Source organism: Abramis brama (genome assembly GCF_963993115.1).
Source record: "Abramis brama genome assembly, chromosome: 18".
Lineage (NCBI taxonomy): Eukaryota > Metazoa > Chordata > Actinopteri > Cypriniformes > Leuciscidae > Abramis > Abramis brama.
In genome coordinates this window covers 31,558,448-31,581,736 of record NC_139980.1, presented here as the reverse complement: position 1 = coordinate 31,581,736, position 23,289 = coordinate 31,558,448, and the positions used below count along the sequence as shown (strand labels likewise).

The window sequence follows — 23,289 nt, the reverse complement described above, 5'->3', positions numbered from 1 at the left end:
GTGACGTCAGGGACAGTCCCAATCATTCATTTAGTCGTATGTACCTGTGACTGAATCTGAAACCCACGCAGCACTGAGAGCATAGAGACAGGTTTACTCGCTGAACAGGAACAGGAAACTGTGGCTGCTGCAGATGTCTAAGTGAGAGAAAGACGAGGTGCTCTAGCCTGTAGCTCTATGAGAATGGTAAGTTTGAATTGATGTCTTGCTAATTTTAGATGAACATTATGATGATCAGAATCTTGAATGAAAACTTTCTTCAAAATATCTTCATTAGTGTTTCATGGAAGAAAGAAAGACATGCAAGTTTGAAACCACATGATGACAGGATTTTTTTGGTGAACTGTCCCTTTTAGAGTCTTGATCTAAAGGCGCGTCAATGTTAAAAGTAGCCATTTTACTTTGGTTATGTGCATGTTTCGAGTGTAGCAGGATGTTCAACAAGACAAAAAAAGTTGAATGGGACTTGCTGTTATTTTTTTAGGGAATTGAACGGAATTGAACCAGAACAGAGCCAGCTAAAATAAAACAAGTGTTGATATTTATTGCATTATTTTTCTCATTATTTATGTATTTGCTCTGAAATGGAGCTTTTAAAGGGGTGAATTTTTCAGGCAGAAGCATCATTGCAATCAAACAGCCCGAGTTAAAAATCAGATTGTTAGTAAAATACACCACGAATCGAGTTGCTGACGAGATGCTTTCTTGTTTTTACTAAATGACTCTCTCTCTCTCTCTCTCTCTATATATATATATATATTTTTTTTTTTTTATATTTTGTTTTTTATTATTTTATTTTGTATTTTATTTTTTATTTATTGTCTACACATAAATTTCGTTTTCGTAAAATCTGGCATTCATGATATATCAGCATTATATCAAATATTGAATCTTCAAATTTTCTTTAATTTATCGGCATATAACAGATTTGTTGCGTTTTCAGTTTTGTTGTTTTTGTTTTTGTTTTTTTTTAGTCTGCCATTTATCGATAATTGGCCATAACATGAAAGTAATTATCAGCTTAACCATATTGATCTGTGCATCCCTAAAAACATTTTGTTGTTGTTGTTGTTGTTGTTGTTGTTGTTGTTGTTGTTGTTGTTGTTGTTGTTGTTGTTGTTGTTGTTGTTGTTGTTTTGTGTGCGTTGGAGCATATAGTGAAAGATAGGCATCATCAAGTGTCCAGTGTGTCTGCTCCTTCAATAGTGTTTAAAAGTCCAGAGTGAGCAGAGCGGGAATCTAGACAAAACAAGACGCTTTTATTTGTTTCAGATGTTTTGGCCACTAAATATTTTTCATACTTCCAAAATGTGTTGCTCTCAAATGCGAGAGATTCTCACAGGTGATATTTACGTGTTAGTGGTTTTCATCTTTTACATTATGCAGGTACTATTCTATACCATGTAAACACACATTTATCATATCAATGGACTGGTTGTGCATTATCGTTAGTAACAAGTTGTGAAAGTGCGAGGAAAAAAGGCTACAAGATTTACTGCAGACGTCTAATAAAATCATCACAGTCGTGTCTTCATCTAAACCAACAGAAGTCCTGTGGGAATTGGGAGTGTTTATTCAGTAGATGAATGTTGAACACACTCCTTCGCCTCAGGCCTCACCATCCGCTTTAAAGTACAGTCGCTCCGCTGAACGATTTGATCCATTGATTTCATCTCCTTGATCTTGCAACATCCATGTAGTTTCTGTTGTGGAATATGTTTGGATTTAAAACCTTCACACAAATACTCAAGCGAAATCAATGCTTTTGAGTGAATGCAGTTTGTGTTTCGACACTTTTTGGATGCATGAGATTGAGCTTGTGTAGCTAGACGCATATGCATTCACATATTTTTCTTCGTTTAAAGAGAATGAGTGAAGTGTGTGTGTGTGTGTGCTTGTGTTTGAAACACCTGCGGGCCCTTTGAGGTTTATAGTTTCTCACCTGTTGATTAAAGACATCAGCAGCTGTCAAACAGTGTTGCCAATCACTCTAATGAAACCACTAATGTGTGTGTGACTGCACTGATTCGCGAGTGTGCGCGAGTGTGTTCGGCATCTATTAACTCGCAGACAGCAGTAAAACTCACACCAGCCCTCGTCATACTGAACCAAAGAGACTTTTATTGTTCATCATAAAGTTAGCAGACAGCGTCGCGCTGTAGGACGTCCCAGCAGCCGCCGAACATTTTATTGATTTCCTGCTTGTTTTTAACATTGATGGATGATAATGTCAATGTAAAATCAAATATTCTCTTATTTATTTTGAAGAAATTATCTTTGACTTCATAGTCATTTATCAAAATATGTTAATTTAAGCTGATGTCACCTAGCCATTCTTGAAAACATTGTTAAAGGGTAACTCTCGCCAAAATGCAACCTAGGGTCTTTTTGTTAATCTACCCAAGGCAAACTTTCGTTTAAAAGCATAATTAGAATGGAAACGCCACTTTTAAGTTTGACCGTATTTTCGTTTTCGGTCAAATTGCCTTTTGAATGGGAGTGCTTGGGGCACTTCTATGATCGCATCAAAAATCACTATTTTTAAAACACTAAGAAGGCTCGACACAACATGAAACTTTGCTCTCAGTATCACCAGAGGCTCTACACATGAACTCCAGCATTGAGAACATTGTTTGTGTACACAGAGTTTACTAAAAAGAAAGATTTTGAACAACTCACTGTCTCTGTGTCCGCTGGCATTTTGACAGTCAAAAATAGTCGATCTCCGAATGCGAATGAACTGACTCTGAATTTTAGTATTGCTTCTTATATGAGGATCCTTTTTCAAATACAAGGTCAATATTGATTTTCACTAACGACAAAACAACAAATTATCCGTGAATTTATGTGGAAACAAGCTTTAGGAGCTTTCCATCTTTACTCTCCTCCCTGTTACGTTGCATTCGGAGATCGACTATTTTTGACTGTCAAAATGCCGGCGGACACAGAGACAGTGAGTTGTTCAAAATCCTCCTTTTTAGTAAACTCTGTGTACACAAGCAATGTTCTCAATGCTGGAGTTCATGTGTAGAGCCTCTGGTGATACTGAGAGCAAAGTTTCATGTTGTGTCGAGCCTTCTTAGTGTTTTAAAAATAGTGATTTTTGATGCTATCATAGAAGTGCCCCATTCACTCCCATTCAAAAGGAAATTTGACCGAAAACAAAAATATGGTCAAACGTTAAAAGTTGCGTTTCCATTCTAATTATGCTTTTAAACAAAAGTCTGACTCGGGTAGATTAACAAAAAGACCCTAGGCTGCATTTTGGCGACAGTTCTCCTTTAAGTTAAGTCTTAGGTGATGCAGCCTTTTGAAAATTTTGCTAATAGTTAATGCTTTAAATTTAATGTCAGTTAACATTAATGTGGTGGATAACAGAAATGATAACATAGATTTTTATCTAGAGGGAAAATATTTAATGTGCATAAAATATTTTTTTAAATGTCAACTGATACTTGGAACTTTAAATAAATTATTCATATTATAAGTTTTTATTTATTTTTTTAAGAGGTAGCAAAACTAAACTCTAGGATTTAGTGGCATCATTGAGTTATGCTGTATAATGACTTGTGTGAAAGGAGTTGCACAATCAAAAATGAGGAAGAATGGAGCAGCATATGCTCTTTTGGGGCAGTGATTTTTGTTAAAAAAATATCCTCATTAACTACAAAAAAAACTTGTTCAGATTGTGAAACACAATTTGAGAATTAATGACAAGGAAAGCTTGTGCAATACTATCTGACAATTAAATGGAACAGAGTCAACAATAAATAAATAAATAAATAACAACAAATTAACAACATCAAATAAAGTCCTGATGGATAAAATAATGTGTTGTCTCAATGAAAGTCCTGTTACAGAAATTTAAAGTGCACATATTATGCTATTTCAAAGGTTCCTGGTTTAGTTTTGGAGGTCTCCTGCTATAGTTTTACATGCATCCTTGGTCAAAAAACACTTTCATTTTCTCATAAAATACATTGCACATCACCTCATTTCTCAAAGAGTCTGAAAACGGTTCGTTCAAAGACTTATGCTGTGATTCATTTGCCTACTTATACTACGCCCTAGTATATGCCTGTTTTTGTGAAGCAAAAAGTAGTGTTTAGCAGAAGAGTAGTCACGCTTTGGGACTTCGTCATAATTGCGTCTTTAACGGGCCGCTCTGTCGCTTAGTTACATGCATCCTGTCACTGCTTAAATTGCCCTGTCAATCATCTTGTCACATTTAAAATCCTTCACGTTCAATTTAATTTAATTTCCCACCGTTTCTGAGAGAAATGTAGTGGCATATTGATCTGCCAGTCGTGGGTCTTTCATGCAAAGACTCTCCTCATGTGTTTGCAGTTTGCATAATGATGCATTTAAAAGTTAATGACCAAACATATCATTACAAAAGTTCACAATGCTGTTGCAGATTAAATATAATGTGGATAACACTCAATAAATGTCTTTTCGTCGGGTTAGATACTGATTTTTAATCACTCAACCCCCTTTATCTAAACCTGTCTACTTAACCGTCGGACACGTGCATCTGCCATGTTTGTAGTTTTTTAACACCCCACCACCCCCCCCGTTTGTAGTTCTAATTGAATCCTCATCCAGCATGCAATGGGTTATGGGCAATATTAGCCGTTTGAGTGTCCTCGGATCTAACTGGAAAAGTTGACCTTCAGAGTATATTTTGAATACTCATTTCAACATACTATTAATTCCAGAGCGAGTCTTCATCCTTTTGAAATGCAGTGCAGAAAACATGTCGACACACGAATCAAACTTTTCCAGTCTCTTCTACAATTACAGTGTTTGAAGGTCAAAGTAGACATTGTTCTCGAGCAGCCTATGAAGATCATATGCGGGCATTATGCAAATTTCTTACATTATTACGTAGGCGTGTAACAGAAAGTGAGACTGGAATTACTGACGACTCGTTTCAGCAGTTCAGAATCAGTTCTTTCTTTTAGGAGACTATGGGCCCTATTTTGACGATCTAAGCACATGGTCTAAAGCGCAGGGCGTGTCTGAATCCACTTTTGCCAGTTTAACAATGGGAAAAATGGTCGGCGTGCCAGGCGCATGGTCTAAAAGGATTGTCCGTATTCTCATGAGTAATGGGTGTGTTTTGGGATTTACGTGCGTTAAACCAATCAGAGTCTCATCTCCCATTCTCTTTAAATGCCAGTTGCACTCGCGCCAAGGCAGATTCGCTATTTACATGACGGAATTTGGTAGTGGAAAGACCGAAGCCGTCTCCAGAGCGCAAACGGATCTGCTCGTGCGCGAGGTAAAAGTGCGCAAGCAGATCATCTACGGGACAAGCCGGATTCCACCATATCTTTATGTACACAATAATAATCTTTTAAAGGCTTTTAAAGGGTAAAGGCTTATAAAGCATTTGCAATACATATTTAATATGCAATACACTGTAAGCTGTGATCCTAAACTGATCCATGACACCATTAGCACTAATGTGCTAGCTGCTGTGTCACTGCGCCTCAATGTGTTTTATGCCGTCTGTGTCTATGCAGATTTACATTATCTAAAGCAAGAAAGGAGAAATATCACAAGCAATTTATGTATGACACACTAGCCAACAGTGCTCAAAGTACCATGTTCCAAGACTAATCTAAAGAAGCTATAACAGATGTAAAAATTGCAGAAAAAGTTCATTTTCAGTAAGTTCATTTATAGAAGGGGTTCCGAGACTCTTTTGTTTCATCCATAATATTTACTTGAAGCCCCCCTGAGATCTTGATAATAATAATAATTATTATCATTAAATAAATAATTAGTTTTAATGCTAATTATAAGAAATGAAAACAGAAATGTATTACTGTTGTAAATTACAATAGTTCTGCAAAAAAACATGAATAATTAAATGTAATAATAATAGGCTAAATAAATAGATAAATATTCGTTTTAATGCTAATTATAAGACATGAAAACTGTTGTTTTCAATAAATATATTACCGTTGTGAATTACAATTGTTCTGTGAAGCACCTCGATTTATAGGAAAGATGGTTTAGCTAAGTGATATTTATCCTACTAGATATTACCTGATTATAAAAATCAGGGACAGTCCCTCCTGCATGCGCACCCACATATTTACACATGCATCTCATCCAGTCCTGACATTTCAGTCTGCGCTTTTTCCAACCCGCGGGTCCCGCTTTTATGAAATTATTTGGCCCGCCCCGCACCACTGTATCTATTTTTACAACCCGCCCCGCCCCGCACCCGCGATCATTAAATAGACATACTAGGCATTGTAATGTAAATGAAAACAGCCTTTATTTCAGCCTGAAAGTGCTTGGAAACATCGCCATGTAAACTGGCAATAACAGACGATTCTGAATATGAACCATAAATCAGGTCATATTAATAAGATAATGATTTAAACATTTTCAATATTTACAATGCAGTGTTTGTATTCATCTAATTCATCATTCACCTTTTTTTCTTTTAATTATGTAAAATCCCGACCTCAATTTCTCCCGCACCTCATCTTCCATCTTCACTTTTATTTCTCCGTCTTTGTTGTTGTGGCTGGCGGGGGGAGCTGCTTGGCGCGAGCTGCTTTGCGCGAGCTGTGTCACGTGACACCAAAGGTTTGGGGAAATCCGGCAAGTTGCATTGCTACGGCCTTATCAAAGAACCTACTAAAATATGATTAGATTGATATTCCCAGATATTTAATATAGGCTGGACATTGCATGCAACATATATGGATTTTTATTTTATTTTGTTTTTAATGACCCGCCCCAACCCGACCCGCAAATAAAGTGACAATTTCTTTACCCGCCCCAACCCGACCCGCGGGCTACCCGCGGGGCCCGCGGGTTATGAGACGACCCGCGCATCACTAGTCTGCGCATCGAGTCGTTTGAGTGATTTGCTCCCTCATTTCTCTCTCCTGATAGGTGAATAGTTGTGGACGTGTAATAGAGGGTGTGGCCTGTATAAAGCAGGCAGGGTGTAACGGTGAAGCAGACAGTCGAGTTTCTGTGAAAAACCTGGAGCGGGACGACTCCTCCCCTGACTCCACCCACAGGAACAGCACAGACACGCCCCCCGGAGCAGACGAAGACTCCGCCCCTTCCACTCCACGGAAGAAACGAGGGCGACGGAAACTTGAGCGCCCGGAGCGACGTGAGTCACTTGTCTCTTGTTCAGTCAGTCTGATCGATTTCAAATATCCTTTCCTTCCGAAATGTCTCAGAAAATACACTTTATAATGCGATAAAAGCGATATTGCAACGCAACTGATTCTGACGGTTGCTATATCGCCCCCTTTAGGACAGCCACATTAATGCAGGACCGCATCAGTGCGTCAGCCAAGCATATGTGTCTGTTTCTGCCATTACAGGGGTCTGTGTTTTTCTTTTAGTCTTGTTTTCCTTTAAATGACCTCAGTGTTTGTCTTTCAGACGTGGGGGAGGACGACACCAGCAGCGACACCAGCAGAGCAGAGGTGAGGAGAGTCAATATACAATAAAACATAGTCAAATATCTGGACCCAGTCGGGTGGTTCAGACAGGTCTAGTTAATACATCACAGATTGATTGATTGATTGATTGATTGATTGATTAATCTACTCTTGCTCGACATAGATCACAGGAAATAGACGACATGTTCACCAAGAGCATGAGAATGGGCCAATGGAACGTTCCAGGCTGTTTATGTGAGACATTAATGTGTAAAGCCGTAACTTGGCCCGAATAACGGCTGTAAAGTGGTAACACGCCACTGAAATGTGTTAACAGGCTGTTGAACATACGTTACGGGTGTTTTATTAGGGCTGTGTACATACAGCAATTCACAAATGGACGCCTACACAATGCTGATCAAGGCTTTGCGAAAGTCACTTTCTTATGCATCAGTTGAGTTTCATTTGCATGTCAGTGCCCTTAAACCTACAGGATGTCACCAAAAACATCTAACGCTCATGAAAGCTGGAGCTATTTGAGCCTGTCATTCACAAAAATTCACAACGTGTGTATTCCCAGAAAACTATGTTAAAGAGCGTTGTGTTTGTCTGAGGTTAATATTCAGTAATATTATTGATTTTCCTGCACTGACACTATCGGATGAGAACAAAACTTAAACTGATTTGAGCTGCATGATGACACTATTGACTTAAATAGAGCTGCTTTATAGCTGAATAGAATTTGTTTTAATAATTGATGAAATTTGCATTGAACTTTTTGTAATAATTTTGATGAACTATGGTTATTGAACTGAACTGAATCAACAATGAACAAAGACACTATTGTCCTTTTTAGAGCTGCTTTTCAGCAGAATTTGAATTTGATGAAGTTTGCATCACTGATTCTGTTATTTTCCTGTTTATTACCGTGATGCTGCTTTGAAACAACCTGTATTGTGTAAAGCGCTATTTAAATAAAGGTGACTTGACTTGTAGAGCGAAGGGGGCCGCCTGAGGGGCCGGCGGGGCGGGGACATCAGTCTGAGGAGACGACCCGTGCAGAGAGAGACCTTCCAGGCTGGAGATCCCTTTCACATCAGCCGCAGGGAGAAAGAGGAGTTGCTTGCTTTCTTGAGGAAAGAGAAGGTGAGAGAGACACGAAATAGCAAACTTCCCTACTATATAGTAGGTGATAAACAGTGTGTGACAAAAGAAGTATGTCCGAATTGACAGTACTCATAAAATAGCAGGCAAAAAGTACCCGGGTGACTTACTACTTCTGGCGAGATTCTGAAGTGTTGATATGATGGACACTTTACTATCCCATGAGGCCACGGGAGAGGATTTGTGAATGGCAGTGAAGTGACGCAACTGACGCTGGTAGGTCACATGATAAGGAAAACATGGCGAATGTAGTACGTCCGGATAGGGGTGTGATAGTTAGTATATAACCGTGAGACCGACGGTTATAGTTGAACACCGTCATTAGATCTCTATAACCGCCAAAAACGTGTTATTAAATTATTTTTTACAAACATTTTTTATCATAGAGAATGTTTAAATACTAATTAAAAACAATTGTTAACAGTCTGTGTCATTAATGGTCTACGTCGTTTCCAACTGTATTTGATTCTTTGCCAAGTACCAACGCAAGTTTTGTTTTGTAAATTGTCAGACATGATTTTTAAGTTTTTCTTTGTAGAAAGCCTTTCTTTAAAGCGAATTTCGTTTTGCATAAATTGTATATTAATTTTAATAAATGTTTCATCAACCAGTTGCATGTATTTAATAAATAAAAAGCAAATATAGCAGACAATATAATAACCGTGACATTGAGGCGCCAGCGCGCCGCGTTCACTTGCATTGCATTGTTAAAAGCCTTTCTTTAAAGCGAATTTCGTTTTGTACAAATTGTATCTTAATTTTAATAAATGTTTCATCAACCAATTGCATGTATTTAATAAATAAAAAGCAAATATAGCAGACAATATAATAACCGTGACATGGAGGCGCCGGTGCGCTGCGTTCACTTGCATTGCATTGTGAACTAGAGCGCATCTCATCGTAAATGAATGAAACTCAGCGTAGGCCTATGCCTCATACATTAGCATTAAATATCTTTGCTGCATCCTTTCTAGAACAGACAAGGGCTTTCTTGCGGCTCGCATCAGCAGAGCATTGCATCGTCCATAGACCACAAAACAATGAGCGGATGGCGGGCGGGTGCGGCTTTGGTCAAAAAACGTTGGTGTGGATGATGAGTTTTGTGATGCGGTTGCGGATGAAATAATACCCCATCCGCGTATCTCTATCGATAACAACATTGAACACTACACAGATATTTTTTTTATTTTTTTTATTTAGGCGATCAAATAGCTAATCAGTGTCTGCTCGTTTATTCAAACTAAGTTGTCCTATAACAGACGAACGTCGCAACGCCCCCCCCGATGACGGCTATGTTACGAACCGTCACATTTGACTTGCGTCATAACCGTCATCACCAATTCTGAAACCGGCACACCCCTACGTCCGGATTACATACATTACATTCATTCATTACATTCCGGATATACTATATAGATCAAACTGTTTTAGTTATTACTTAGTCAAAATAAGTACTTACTCAAGAGAGTGTGCGATTTCGGACGCAACCAATCAGACTGATTTTAAAGAAGTGTCTATACAGTACAGTAATGTACTATCAACATCATTCATGGTGGAAAAGTCATTTACGGATAAATAAGATTGACTCATGCATTGCTTACACTGTTAAACTGTACCTTACTCAAGTAATGGATGAGTTTAGGTTGCTCCGGGTTAGTAAATTATTTTATCGTGGTAGCGAGTAATGTATGAATAGTGAGTAACTTATGAGTAATATCGGCATGAAATGGAAATTAATTTTTTTCCTAATTCCTATTTTCTAAATGTATGTTATTGATCTTATTGTGGGCGTTTCATCTTGTGCATACGTTTCTTTTTTTTCTTTTTTTTTTGTCCTTATATCATAACTCGATCTTCCAGTTAAATGTCAGACGTCTCTTGACATGACATATTCAGGACTTCTCTAATCATTCAGTTCGCATAAACCCGCTCCTTTCTTACCATCCACTGCATTTACTTTCTTCTTCGATGATCTGTTTCACTTGAGTGTACGTCACAATACGGAAGAAAAGATCTGTTACTACTTACATTATATTGTGACTTTAATGTAGTGTGTAATGTAAGTTTTTTGCCCAAGGTTTTGGGCACCAGCAACGAGTCAAAAATGGACATTATTCCACAAATGCTGTCGAACTTAAAGGGATAGTTCACCCTAAAATTAAAATTAAATAATCATTTCCCTTCAGTCATGCCCTTTCTATTATGGACCATGAAAGACATAAAGAAGTCTCGCTCCATATAATGTCCATTAGTTTTTTTTAGAAAAACACAAAAGTATCACAGAATGGTCCCATGTGACACGTGCCATTTATTCCAAGTGTTCTGGGGGTATACGATAGGGTTTGGTGAAAAACAAATAGAAATGTAATGTATTTTTTAACAAAACTCTTGACTTTGGCCGACATGCTCGTTCGTGAGACTCTTATTAGCGCCGTAGTTCACTCCGTTCTCATCCAGAACAAGCAAAAAATGATGATTATCAAGATTAACAAAAACACGACATGAAATACAACGCCTAGAAATCCCCAAAAACTATCCGTGTACTCTCCTCACTGAGTCAGATATCACCGGACCGGAACTACGTTTGTCTGATCAGTTGACAGGTGTGAACGTGAAAACAGATATATTCACCTCAGAGAAGAAGGTACACGAGTTGTATTTCATGTTGCTAATTCTAATTCTAATTCTTTTGTGGTCCATAAAAGAAAGACGGCCATACGACATCAAAACAACACTGGGGTGAATAAATGATGACTGATTTTAGGGTGAACTATCCCTTTAACTTGTATTGAACATGGAACATTCCTTTAGAGACACAGAGGGAAAGTTTTGAATCGCTGCTGTTGAAGGTTGAGATGAGCGAGTTGAGTTAAAGATGATTGGAAAACTCGCATCCTTACGCCTAAGGTGCCGAATGATACAAATGAGTGTGTTTATGTGGAATGGAAAACAATTTAGTAAATTGTTGAGAGGTACAGATCCGAAACTCTTGAGTTGAATGCGTTCTGTTCTGTTCTGTTGTGTGTGTGTTTTGTCCAGTGAAGTAAGTGGAAAGTGAACATCAATGGAAAGTCAGTTGGGTTGGGTTCGCTAAAACAGTGTGTGTGTGTGTGTGTGTGTGTGTGTGTGAGCGAGTGTTTGTAGTAGTAGAGTGCTTGGCCACATTGTGAGGCCCTGTTTCCTGTAGAGGTGTGTGCTGTGCAAGTGTGTCGAACAGTGCAAACTCAAACCAGCTCTGAAGTGTCTGTGTTAAAGGGTAACTCTCACCAAAATTGAACCTTGGCTCTTTTTGTTAATCTACCCGAGTCAAACTACTCGACTACTAGATCGACTACTTTTGACTGACAAAATTCCAGCCACCGGAAACACTAACTGATAAAGTGAGTCGTACAAAACCTTTCTTTTTAGTAAACTCTGTGTACACAAACAATGTTCTCAATGCTGGAGTTCATGTGTAGAGCCTCTGGTGATACTGAGAGCAAAGTTTCATGTTATGTCGAGCCTTCTTAGTGTTTTAAAAGTAGTGATTTTTGATGCTATCATAGAAGTGCCCCATTAACTCCCATTCAAAAGGCATTTTGACCTAAAACGAAAATACGGTCAATCTTAAAAGTGGCGTTTCCATTCTAATTATGCTTTTACACGAAAATTTGACTCGGGTACTTCAACTTCAATTTTGGCAAGAGTTACCCTTTAATGATATATATTTTATTCCTGTGCCATTTTATTTGTTTATCATTTACTTCCCATTCAAATAAGTCTCTCAAACATTTAAGTAATATGTTTTATATAGTTTTTTGCATTCTGACAGGAATGGTTTACATTTACATATTTATTTAAACATACTTATTAGTTATCTCACTAACAAACCAGATCGTTCATGTTTACACCAGTCTTGGTGAAGTCTTGACCAACCACAGTTCGCTTTGTAGCTTTTTACACTACCGTTCAAAAGTTTGGGGTCAGTAAGATTTTCTTTTTTTAAAGAAATTAATTATTTTATTCAGCAAGGATGCATTACATTGATCAAAAGTGACAGTAAAGACTTTTACAATGTAACAAAAGATTTTTATTTCAAATAAATGCTGTTCTTTTTAACTTTCTATTTATCAAAAATCCTGGAAGAAAAAAAAATGTATCACCGTTTCCACTAAAATATTAAGCAGCACAACTGTTTTCAACACTGATGATGATGATAAGACATGTTATAAAAAAATCATCATATTAGAATAATTTCTGGAGGATCATGTGACACTGAAGACTGGAGTAATGACGCTGAAAATTCAGCTTTGATCACAGGAATAAATTACATTTCAGTATATTCAAATAGTTAAATATTTTTACCATTTATTTTACTGCATTTTTTAGCAAATAAATGCAACCTTTTTCGGTAGTCCGTTTCATTCTAGTTCTAGTACCTTGTTTATTTGCTACTAAGTGCCTCAGAGAAATAAACCTGGCAAACTTTGGCAAATCCAGCAACTAGTTCTTCCTCAAAAGCGCTGTTTTATCTTAACTTTGTAAACACGGCTTTGTCTCCTGTCAGACTGATGAAAACCGGTGCACCTTGACTCCTTGCATAAAAGCCGGCCAATCAGATTTTTGTGTTCAATATGCATCAAACGGACTCTGGGTGGCCCTTTAGTACGCCGTAAGACTGAAACTAGTCTAACCCGTCTATATGACAATAATTCTGCTCTCTAAGTATTTGTATTCAGGATTTCACTCCACAGAGAGCTCCTCCGATTTACTTTGAATCATAAATGAACACCCTCGTGTGAAATATTTCAGCTAATATAATCATGTTTTCAGCTACCAATTAAGAGCATATTGCTCTTAGCTCTGTTTTTAACCATGTTATACGTACCTGGTAATGGGTGATGTTAGTTATAATGCTCAAAACAACCCTAGGAACTAGATAAGAAAGATTGTCCGAATGAGTGTTTTGTGTCATGAAGTATTAAAGTGTGTTGTGTTTATCCGTGTCCTCGGCTCACCCAGCGAGGGCTGTTTCTCTTGGGTCGGGAGACTCCTCCCACTGCAGCCTCTGGATCTCATCAAACACTGGCGCAGCTTCAACAAGACCTGATTACAAACATGTGTGTGTTTCAGAGAATCGCACATGGTGTGTGAAGCGGTTTAGTTTATGTAGACACTATAAAGAATAATGTAATTACTTGCAAAAGTGTTTTTCATTTGTTTTCTTAAAGAGTTTCCTTTGTGTGTGTGTGTGTGTGTGCGTGTGTGTGTGTGTGTGTGTGTGTGTGTGCGTGTTTGTCTCTTTCATTAATAAGGGTCATAAATCGTGGCTTAATTGAACCTTCCCGTCTTTCTCAGAACCAATGACAGTCGAAACGTAAAATTCCTTGCAGCGAAGGAATCACACACTATCAAATCTAAACCTGCACAAACACCCTCTCTCTTTTCTCTCTTTTTGTCTGGTCTGCGCTCCGCTCTCGTTCAGGTTTTGTGACGGACGCCCTCCTGGCCGATATTTGCAAACCCTCTGTGACCAATCAGCATGCAGTCACGTGACCCACGATTCCCAAACAAAGACATTGTGTGTGTGTGTGTGTGTGTGTGTGTGTCCCCCCCCCCCCCTTTTCTGTTTTAAGTGTCTTTTTGCCTGTGTACACACTACACACATGAACACACACACAGCTACCTGAGAGGGACTGACGATCAGACACAGCAGCGTGTGTGGGTACGTGTGCACTGTGTGGAAAAGACACATTTACTAATGTGGGTGTGTGTTTAGCAGAGGATGAAGGCAGAAAATGCTGACATGGCTGTTTGCATGAGTGTGTGTGTGCGCATGTGTGTCGCTTTAAACCAAACACAAGTACTGTAGCTCTGTAGTTTTATAAATACATGCCAGCTTACTACATCCTGCAATGCATACTGTGCACTGTATACTATATACAGCAAATTAGTGATCAACATTTTAAGCTGTTGTATGCTAAATAATGACCTCATGTTTTGTTGTGCATGGAACTACATAGTTATTTTGCATTTTTAATGTAATTTTGTTTTAAAAACTCTTGTTTTGATGGTGCGATCAAATATGTTAAAAATCACAGAAAAGGAATACCAAGTCAAATACATTGCATTGTGGGATATAGTGTAGTATCCATACTTTGGCAAGTGTAGTTGGTTATTTGTGTATTCCATGCAACAACTAAAAAGCACACTGCATACTTAACAAATGCTACTAGTAGTATGCTTTTGTGAACATAGAGTAAAAGATTAGCCATTAGAGTGAAATATAGATATGTCTATGCTTTTTTCATGCTTTTTTTACTCTCCCGTATGTTTGAGTCACAGACTGATGCGTTTTCTTGCTTTTTTTTCAATGGCATTGATGGTCACTTTGAACTGAAAGGAATTTCACTAAATTCTTACATCATTATGCGACAAAACAGGGTTCCTCAAACTGCGGTAAATGCAGGGGTAAATGCACTCAAACCAGTGAGTTGATGAAAAGCTAATAATTAAATCATAAAAAAATAAATATAGATATAGAAAGATGGATAGATAGATAGATAGATGTAAACTTTATATATACAGTATATATAAAATAAATATAAAAACAATCAAAATTGTTTTTTCCCCTGCATGTTATGCAACTTTCTGATTTCAGTGATTGACTGATTCCAGAGAGCAATAAAAATGCTGATGTGTTGTTAAATTATTTTATAGACATTTTATTTAGAAACAAAACACGAACAAATTCCTCTCTGTGAAATGAGATACTAGTAACGCTTCTACTTCAGCCGGCTGAAAACGCTTTGGTGGACACATGGCCTAAAGAAAGAGAGAGTGATTGTGGATAACAAATATAAAATGTTGGCTATACAAGAATTCTATTTGTTAACACTGTCAACACAGTAAAAAATGAAGAAAAATAGGCTAAATTTAATATGACATCTATCACTCAAAATTATAAGCCAAAAATAGTTGGCTCACTAGCTATACTGATGAATTAAATCTTTTTTTTAATATCCTTCTCCCATTCAAAGTGTACCGGTGTTAGGGTTAAATTCATAAATATTTCAAAATATTACTGTTATATAATTGTATATAACTGTTATATAACAATATAACTGTATTTTTGATCAAATAAATGCGGTCTTGGTGAGCAGAAGAGACTTCTTTTCAAAACATTACAAAATACTGCCAATCCCAGACTGTGTTTGATAAAGTGTCTAAATGCTTTACCAACAGGAGTGACGTTTGTATAGAAATGAGCCTGAGAGACTATAGGGTCACGGTGAGGATGGGGTCAGAGGTCATCCACGCCTGGGTCACGATCATAAAGCTCTCAGCCCTTGAAACTTGTCGTAAAGCCAAGGGTCGTCACAGAGTCCGAGGGGTCAGAGGGCGTGTTCGGGTCATAGTGGGAGACGTTCACATACTTTTCGTGAGAAGCTTGCTAAAGATTTCCTCTTGTAGGCTCAAAGAAAGACTTGCCATTTATAGAGTGCCAGTGAAGTGTTTTTAGGAAGCTTGCGTACTGTGGCTGCAGCAGGAAATTAGGTAATCTGTTAAGACCGCATTTCCCAGGGTGCACTGGGCCGTTTGCCAGGGACTGCTGGGTAACCACCAACACAACCACTATAACGTCATGGAGACACGACTGGAAGAGGACAGGCAATCTGCCTCAGATAGTTGCTCTCTTCCAGAACCTGGTGAGCTGCCCACTTAGGGAGTATTTTAAGGGAGTATTTTAAGGCATCATTGGTGCGTTCGATTAGAATAAAGGTCGTTCCAAAAAGGTAGGCGGCAACGTTATGCTGCCTTCTGAAATTTTGGCCAAATACGAATGCAGCATCACATATATTTATCACGAGTGATGCAATCCCAGAATACATTGCTCTGTGAAAAATTCTGATAAAAAAAAAAAAAGGTTATTTTAACCAATATTTGTGTGTTCGTGCATCATAATTATGTGTTATGTTTCCAGCATGCGAACATCAAACTCTCTTGTAACAGAGACATGAGGAGGAGACAGAACAATCGCATAAAAATGAATGAGAGAAATCATAATGCTCATGACGGCCGTAGCAATCGTTAAAAGAGCAAATTGTCTTGCGACCTGTTTTGTTTGGTGTACAAAAACCTCCAGCTAATGTTTTTAAGGTGAATGATTTGTAATAGAGAAGTAAAATATTGATAATATGATTTGAATACACTACATAAAAGTCTGTTCTGCTCACCAAAGCTGCATTTATTTGATCAAAATATAGTAAACATTGAGAAATATTACAATTTAAAAGAACTGTTTTCAGTTTGAATATATAGTGAACTGTGATTTATTCCTGTGATCTAAGCTGTGTCTTTTGTGTCACATGATCCTTCAGAAATCATTCTAATATGCTGATTTGATGCATTTCTGATTATCAATATTGAAGTTGGAATATTGCATTTTTTTCAGGATTCTCTGATACATTTTTGCAACATTATAAATGTTATTATTTTCATTTGTGATCAATTTAATGCATTCTTCCAGAGTAAAAGTATTCATTTATTTCCAAAAAAAAGCAAGGCCGCTCACTAGGGTTTGACCGAGTGTGTGTGTCTGTGTGTTCATGTTCTTGAACTTGAATTTGTAAAGCTAATTATAATGATTGATTATTTATTTTTCTGATCAGATCGCCAAATGTTATATGCATCACGTTTAAACCTTTATTTAATGCTGAGCGTCTGAGATGGACGTTTATACCAGGTCCATCTTCTGCTTCCATCCCTCTCGTGATAAAAACTGTTGGACTGCACTTTCTATAGAGTTTATGTGTCTCCATTGACCCGTCAAACAGGCCTGTCTTTCTGTATTTTAGTGTTTCTGTTTCGGTGCGATTAGCTGCTCTGTGGTTGGCCGTTTAGCGGGGTTAAAGGTCAAATGAGGCGCTTATGACCTTCCTGCAAAAGTTCACCAACAGCTGCTCAAAAGAATCAAAGTTTCACTCTCACATACGGTAGTTAAAAAAGAAGCCTAAGCATCGAGAACGAAACTTTTTATTTTTGTCAGGATGCTCAAACGGACAGAGCAATGTTTTGAATAGACTTTTCAGCGAAACTTACATAATATAAATGGTTTACTTAAAGTAATTTATTCGGGATATGAGGAAAGTATTTTAACATTTGGTGGAAACCGTTAGTAGAGATCTCATTTGTAATTTTCCTTTCCTGAGTCAGTGGTGCTGGATCTGTAATGTTGTTTTCGAAGTCATGGGAATCTTGTTGACATCCTCAGAAAGATTAGAATCTGTGTGCCTCCTTCCAAACCCACAGCGTTTCTAATACGCACGAAATTATTCTTGACTAGACATACACTGAGGGGTGTTTGACATAGACAAAAATATATATATTTTCTGGGATTTCGTATGTATCCATCATCTTTTGTGTCAAATTCTTACGTTTAATCAATACATTCAATTAGAATAAGACACAGTAGGGCTGTTACCAATCAAATGAAATCAGTATTAACAAAATTCATCTTTGCAATGCAGAGGAGAAACACAAGCTGCATCTGAAGTGGCATTTAGATGCATTTACACAGACTGTAAATAAAGGGACATGCATGCATTTAACCTGCAGTTACAAATGCATAAATAATGGTTTCATGTTTTAATCATATAATGTTGAATATTGATATTTTGAAATTATTTTTATAAAATATTTTAAATGTGAAATTAAAACTGCCAGTAGGTGGCAGCAAGTTACTGTTATTGAGTGAGTCATTGAGCTTCAACCGATTCACTCAAGTACCTATGGAAGCTTGTTTCCGCCACTGAATAATAAATAAATAATAATAATTGCGACTTTTTATCTCACAATTCTGACTTTTTTTCCTCACAATTGCGATATATCAAGTCAGAATTGTGACTTTTTTTCTCAGAATTGCGAGATATGAAGTCAGAATTGTGAGATATAAAGTCGCAATTCTGAGAAATTAAGTCGCAATTGTGAGATATAAAGCCGCAATTGTGAGAAATAAAGTCGCAATTCTGAGAAATAAAGTCGCAATTGGGAGATATAAAGTCGCAATTCTGAGAAATAAAGTCGCAATTGGGAGATATAAAGTCGCAATTCTGAGATATAAAGTCGCAATTGCGAGATATAAAGTTGCAATTCTGAGAAATAAAGTCGCAATTGGGAGATATAAAGTCAGAATTGCATGATATAAAGTCGCAATTGCGTGTTATAAAGTCAGAATTGTGAGATATAAACTTTTCTGAGGTAAAAAAAAGAAAGAAAAAAAAGTCTGGGGTTTTTTTTCCCCTTAGAATTGGACTTTATATCTCACAATTGTGAGTTTATATCTCACAATTCTGAGAAAGGATGTCAGAATTGCGAGATTTAAACTCGCAATTATGTGTTATAAAGTCAGAATTGCGCAATTGCAAGAAAAAAAGTCAGAATTCTGACTTTATAACACGCAATTCTGACTTTATAACACGCAATTCTGACTTTATATATAACACGCAATTGCGACTTTATTTCTCGCAATTCTGACTTTGTATCTCGCAATTCTGACTTTATATCTCGCAATTCTGACTTTATAACACGCAATTGCGACTTTATTTCTCGCAATTCTGACTTAATATCTTGCAATTCTGAGAAATAAAGTCAGAATAGCGAGATGTTAACTCCTAATTGTGAGATAAAAAGTCACAATTATTATTATTTATTTATTATTCGGTGGCGGAAACAAGCTTCCATAAGTACCTGATTCATTAAAAAATAAAATAAAATAAACCTGATTCATTCAGGAATGAAGCATTTGACTGTCTTAATGAGTGAGTCATTGAATCATTCATTCAAACGATTTGTTCATTCAGTAGCGAAACAGTCCTGTGGCTTTTGTTTGTTTGGAACTATTTTCGATGGCAAAATAGAGCAAAAACAAGCAATATTGTGTCTAAAATGTAAATCACTTAATATTAACTTCATGTTTATTGATCTGTTGTATAAAATCTATATCACATTTGTAATCATGCTGATATTTGGAGATAAAACGGCACTCTTTGTGTGAAATTGATTAACTATATTAAATGACATACTGAGTTATTTTTCCCTCATCTTGAATATTTGGGGGCTTGAATATTTTATCACGCAGTGAAAGCATGCACTCTAAATGCGCAAGCACAACTAGTCTTTTGTAAAGGATCATGTGACACTGAAGACTGGAGTATGATGCTGAAAGTTCAGCTTTGATCACAGGAATAAATTACATTTTAAAATATATTCAAAGAGAAAGCAGTTATTTTACAATATTTCACAATATTACTGTTTTTACTGTATTTTTAATAATGCAGCCTCGGTGAGCAGAAAACCACTTTAAAAAACATTACATTTTACTGACCCAAACTTTTGAATGGCAGTGTAACTCGACATGGTTTTGCAATAAAAGACTGTAGAAACAAAGATTATGAAGATGCATATTTACTCAGAATCATCATGCATGTGAATTGAAGTGTAAATGAAGTAGTTTAGACTATGGACAGTCTAAATTGTTGGATTTCTACAGTCCATGTAAACACGCATTTATTTCCAGGATGCCAGTAATTCTGGAGTCTAATACACACACACAGAGACATCTTGTCTCCTGTTAGCTGAGAGTTTGTCCTCACATGACAGTAAAAACCTGTAGGCTACATTTCCACAGTGATTTCAAATCAATATTTACCCAAACACACACACACACATACAATCAAGTGTGTTGTCTTGCTAGCAAAAGAGGTTTACATAAAAACGTTTCTGCTTTTCATTTGCAAGCAATACGAGTACAAATCCTTTGTGTCTGTATTACACCTTGTTTTGACCGCATGTGTTTGTTGTTTCCGTGTCTTTAAGGAGGAGAAGACCCACCCGCTGACCACCATGAGTGACACGATGGACGACCAATCAGCAGTGAGTTCTCAGAAGGAGGAGGAGGAGCCAGTCATCAACCTCCCATCCACACCCACACCTCAGCAGCAGCACACTGACCCCGCCTCCCCAACGGTTGCCATGACGCCTGAGCCGCCTCCTGTCGCCTGCGGCAACAAGGTGATGGCGAGATCCTCCGAGATGGATCTGGAGTACGAGGTGAATATCTGTGCTGAAAATAAGAGTCACTCTTCATTGGTTGTTTACAGCACTTTGAATAGGGGACTGACTTTAAAAAAACAATTCAAGGTTTTTAGTTCAGTTTTATTTTAGATATGCAAGATAAACTGTTATCTGACATGAAATTAAATGTTAAAAAAACGCAAATGTTTTACATGCATTTATCAGGATAATTTTTGCATCTCAAGTTTTGGTTAAAATGATGCTATTAATATCATTTATGTTGTTTCTACGTTCATTTGAGAATTTATTGTGATTTAATATAAATAAATAAACAGTACAATATTATTATTACAGATTATATATTATTTTCTTTAATATTTAGTATTATTGCAAATTATTTCTTGATTAGTAATATTTTTAGTTATTTGTAATCCCAATTAAAAAATTGTCATATTTATAGTCATATTGAATGGGTCAAAAACACTGGGATTGTGGCTTATGAAAAAGTTGCCATTAAACAAATATTATATAAAGTATACTTAATTTATGTTGATTCTGCATTTGTTTGAGGACTTAATGCTTATTATGATTCATATAAATTAACAAAAAGTACAATTGTATTATTACATATTATTTTTTCCTTTATTTCATATTTTTATTTAATAATATTAGTTTATTATTATTTATTATTTATCATTATAATTAATTACTACTACAACTATTATTATATAAGTTAAACATATCAATATAAATAAATTAGCACTAATTATTATTACAGATCATAACTTACTTTCTTTAATATTTATTACAAATTATTTAAATTAAAATGATTTAATAGTAATCACAATAAAAATAATATTTATTATTATTTTATAGTCATATTGAATGGGTCAAAAACAGTGGGAATGTGGTTTATGAAAAAGTTGCTATTAACAAATATTATTTAAAATATACTTTAAAATAAAACTATATTTGTTTGAGGACTTAATGCTTAAATATATTTATTATGATTCGTATAAATTAACAAAAACTACAATAGTATTATTACAGATTAATTTTTCCTTTTCTTTGATATTTTTATTTAATAATAATAATAATCACAAGAAAATCATATTTATTATTATTATTTCATACTTACATTGAATGGGTCAAAAGCATTGGGAATGTTACTTATGAAGCGTTCCCATTAAAATGTGCTTCATTAATTCTATATTACATTACATTAATTTGTGGATTCAATCCCAAAATATATTTATTATGATTATAAATTCAAATGTATATAAATTCAAATGGTATTATTAATTAGATAACAATATTAAATAATGTATTATACATTTTTGATCAATTTTAAAACTAATCATATATTTTTTTTTTTTATAATAATAATAATAATTAGTAAATTAATATTAAATAAAACTATATTGCAATTAATCACAGAAATCTGTACAATTAATTCCTGTTATAAATTCACAGCCCTACTGTAAACCTCACATGAAATAAAACAGCTCACATAAAATTTAGCTTGACCTGATTTTGATGATTAGCATTTTCTGAAGGTCAGGCAACTGCTTTTTTTTCAGCGACCATTTGTTGAAAAAACCCCCCAATCAATTTCAGGATTTTGTTTCCTATTTGGCCTGACAGCCCCCAGACTGAGTTATATTTGACCTGCAGTGTGTGAGGTTAACCTGAAGCTGATGTTTCTCAGGACGGCCGTGGGTTCGGGATCGGAGAGCTCATCTGGGGAAAGTTACGGGGATTCTCCTGGTGGCCCGGGCGGATCGTGTCATGGTGGATGACGAGTCGCAGTCGGGCCGCTGAAGGAACCCGCTGGGTCATGTGGTTTGGAGATGGCAAATTCTCAGTGGTGAGTCAGTCGTCCAATCAGGATCCTTCATGAGTGCTGATAACACACATTACAGTGAACATCCCTCCCTCTCTCAGGTGTGTGTGGAAAAGCTGTTGCCCTTGAGTACATTTTGCACATCTTATCATCAGCCCACCTACAACAAACAGCCCATGTACAGAAAAGCCATCTATGAAGTTTTACAGGCAAGTCATGCGGAAACAAACATGATATTTATTGCCCTGGTTTACTGACTGATAGTGACACTGATGTCTTTGACTAAACTAGATCTTACGCATGTAGCTTTCATGGATGTAAATAGGAGTATAGACCAGCATGTGTGTATTTTCTCATGCTGTTTGTGTGGATCTGCACAGACGGCGAGTACGCGTGCAGGAAAACTGTTCCCTGTGTGTGTGTCCGCGGACGACTCGGACTCGGGGAAGAGTGTAGAACTGCAGACTCGGCAGATGATTGAATGGGCCAGCGCTGGGTTCCTCCCCTCCGGGGCCAAAGGCCTGGAGCCGCCACCAGGTACCCGCTCATTTCAATTATAGTTTATTATTGTTTATTGTTTATTATAATAATTCATTACTACTACAAACATTATTATATAAGTTATACATATCAATATAATTATAATTGTATATATATCTTTTTTTTAATCAATGACATTTATTTTATTTGTATGAATTTATTATTGATTTAATTTTTTTTTATTGCGATTAATCACACTGTTTTTGTGCAATCAATCGCACACTTATCGTGGAGTTAAGCATGCACCATTTATCAAATATT

General features: G+C 36.5%; 1 protein-coding gene across 7 annotated transcripts in view; it reads left to right on the top strand.

The window, feature by feature from the left end:
- dnmt3aa (DNA (cytosine-5-)-methyltransferase 3 alpha a) overlaps positions 1 to 23,289 on the top strand; it is a 55,678-nt gene that overhangs the window by 16,673 nt on the left and 15,716 nt on the right. For 3 of the 7 annotated variants that reach the window (XM_084091859.1, XM_084091860.1, XM_084091863.1), the window contains exons 4-10: positions 6,922 to 7,150; positions 7,429 to 7,472; positions 8,424 to 8,573; positions 20,448 to 20,681; positions 22,354 to 22,512; positions 22,590 to 22,697; positions 22,869 to 23,025. In XM_084091859.1, the coding sequence (XP_083947985.1) occupies positions 6,922 to 7,150; positions 7,429 to 7,472; positions 8,424 to 8,573; positions 20,448 to 20,681; positions 22,354 to 22,512; positions 22,590 to 22,697; positions 22,869 to 23,025 (1,081 nt within the window). Of the gene's footprint in view, positions 1 to 55; positions 187 to 6,921; positions 7,151 to 7,428; positions 7,473 to 8,423; positions 8,574 to 11,832; positions 11,972 to 20,447; positions 20,682 to 22,353; positions 22,513 to 22,589; positions 22,698 to 22,868; positions 23,026 to 23,289 lie in introns of those variants that run through there. The other 4 variants (XM_084091864.1, XM_084091862.1, XM_084091861.1 and 1 more) reach the window with 3 other exon arrangements.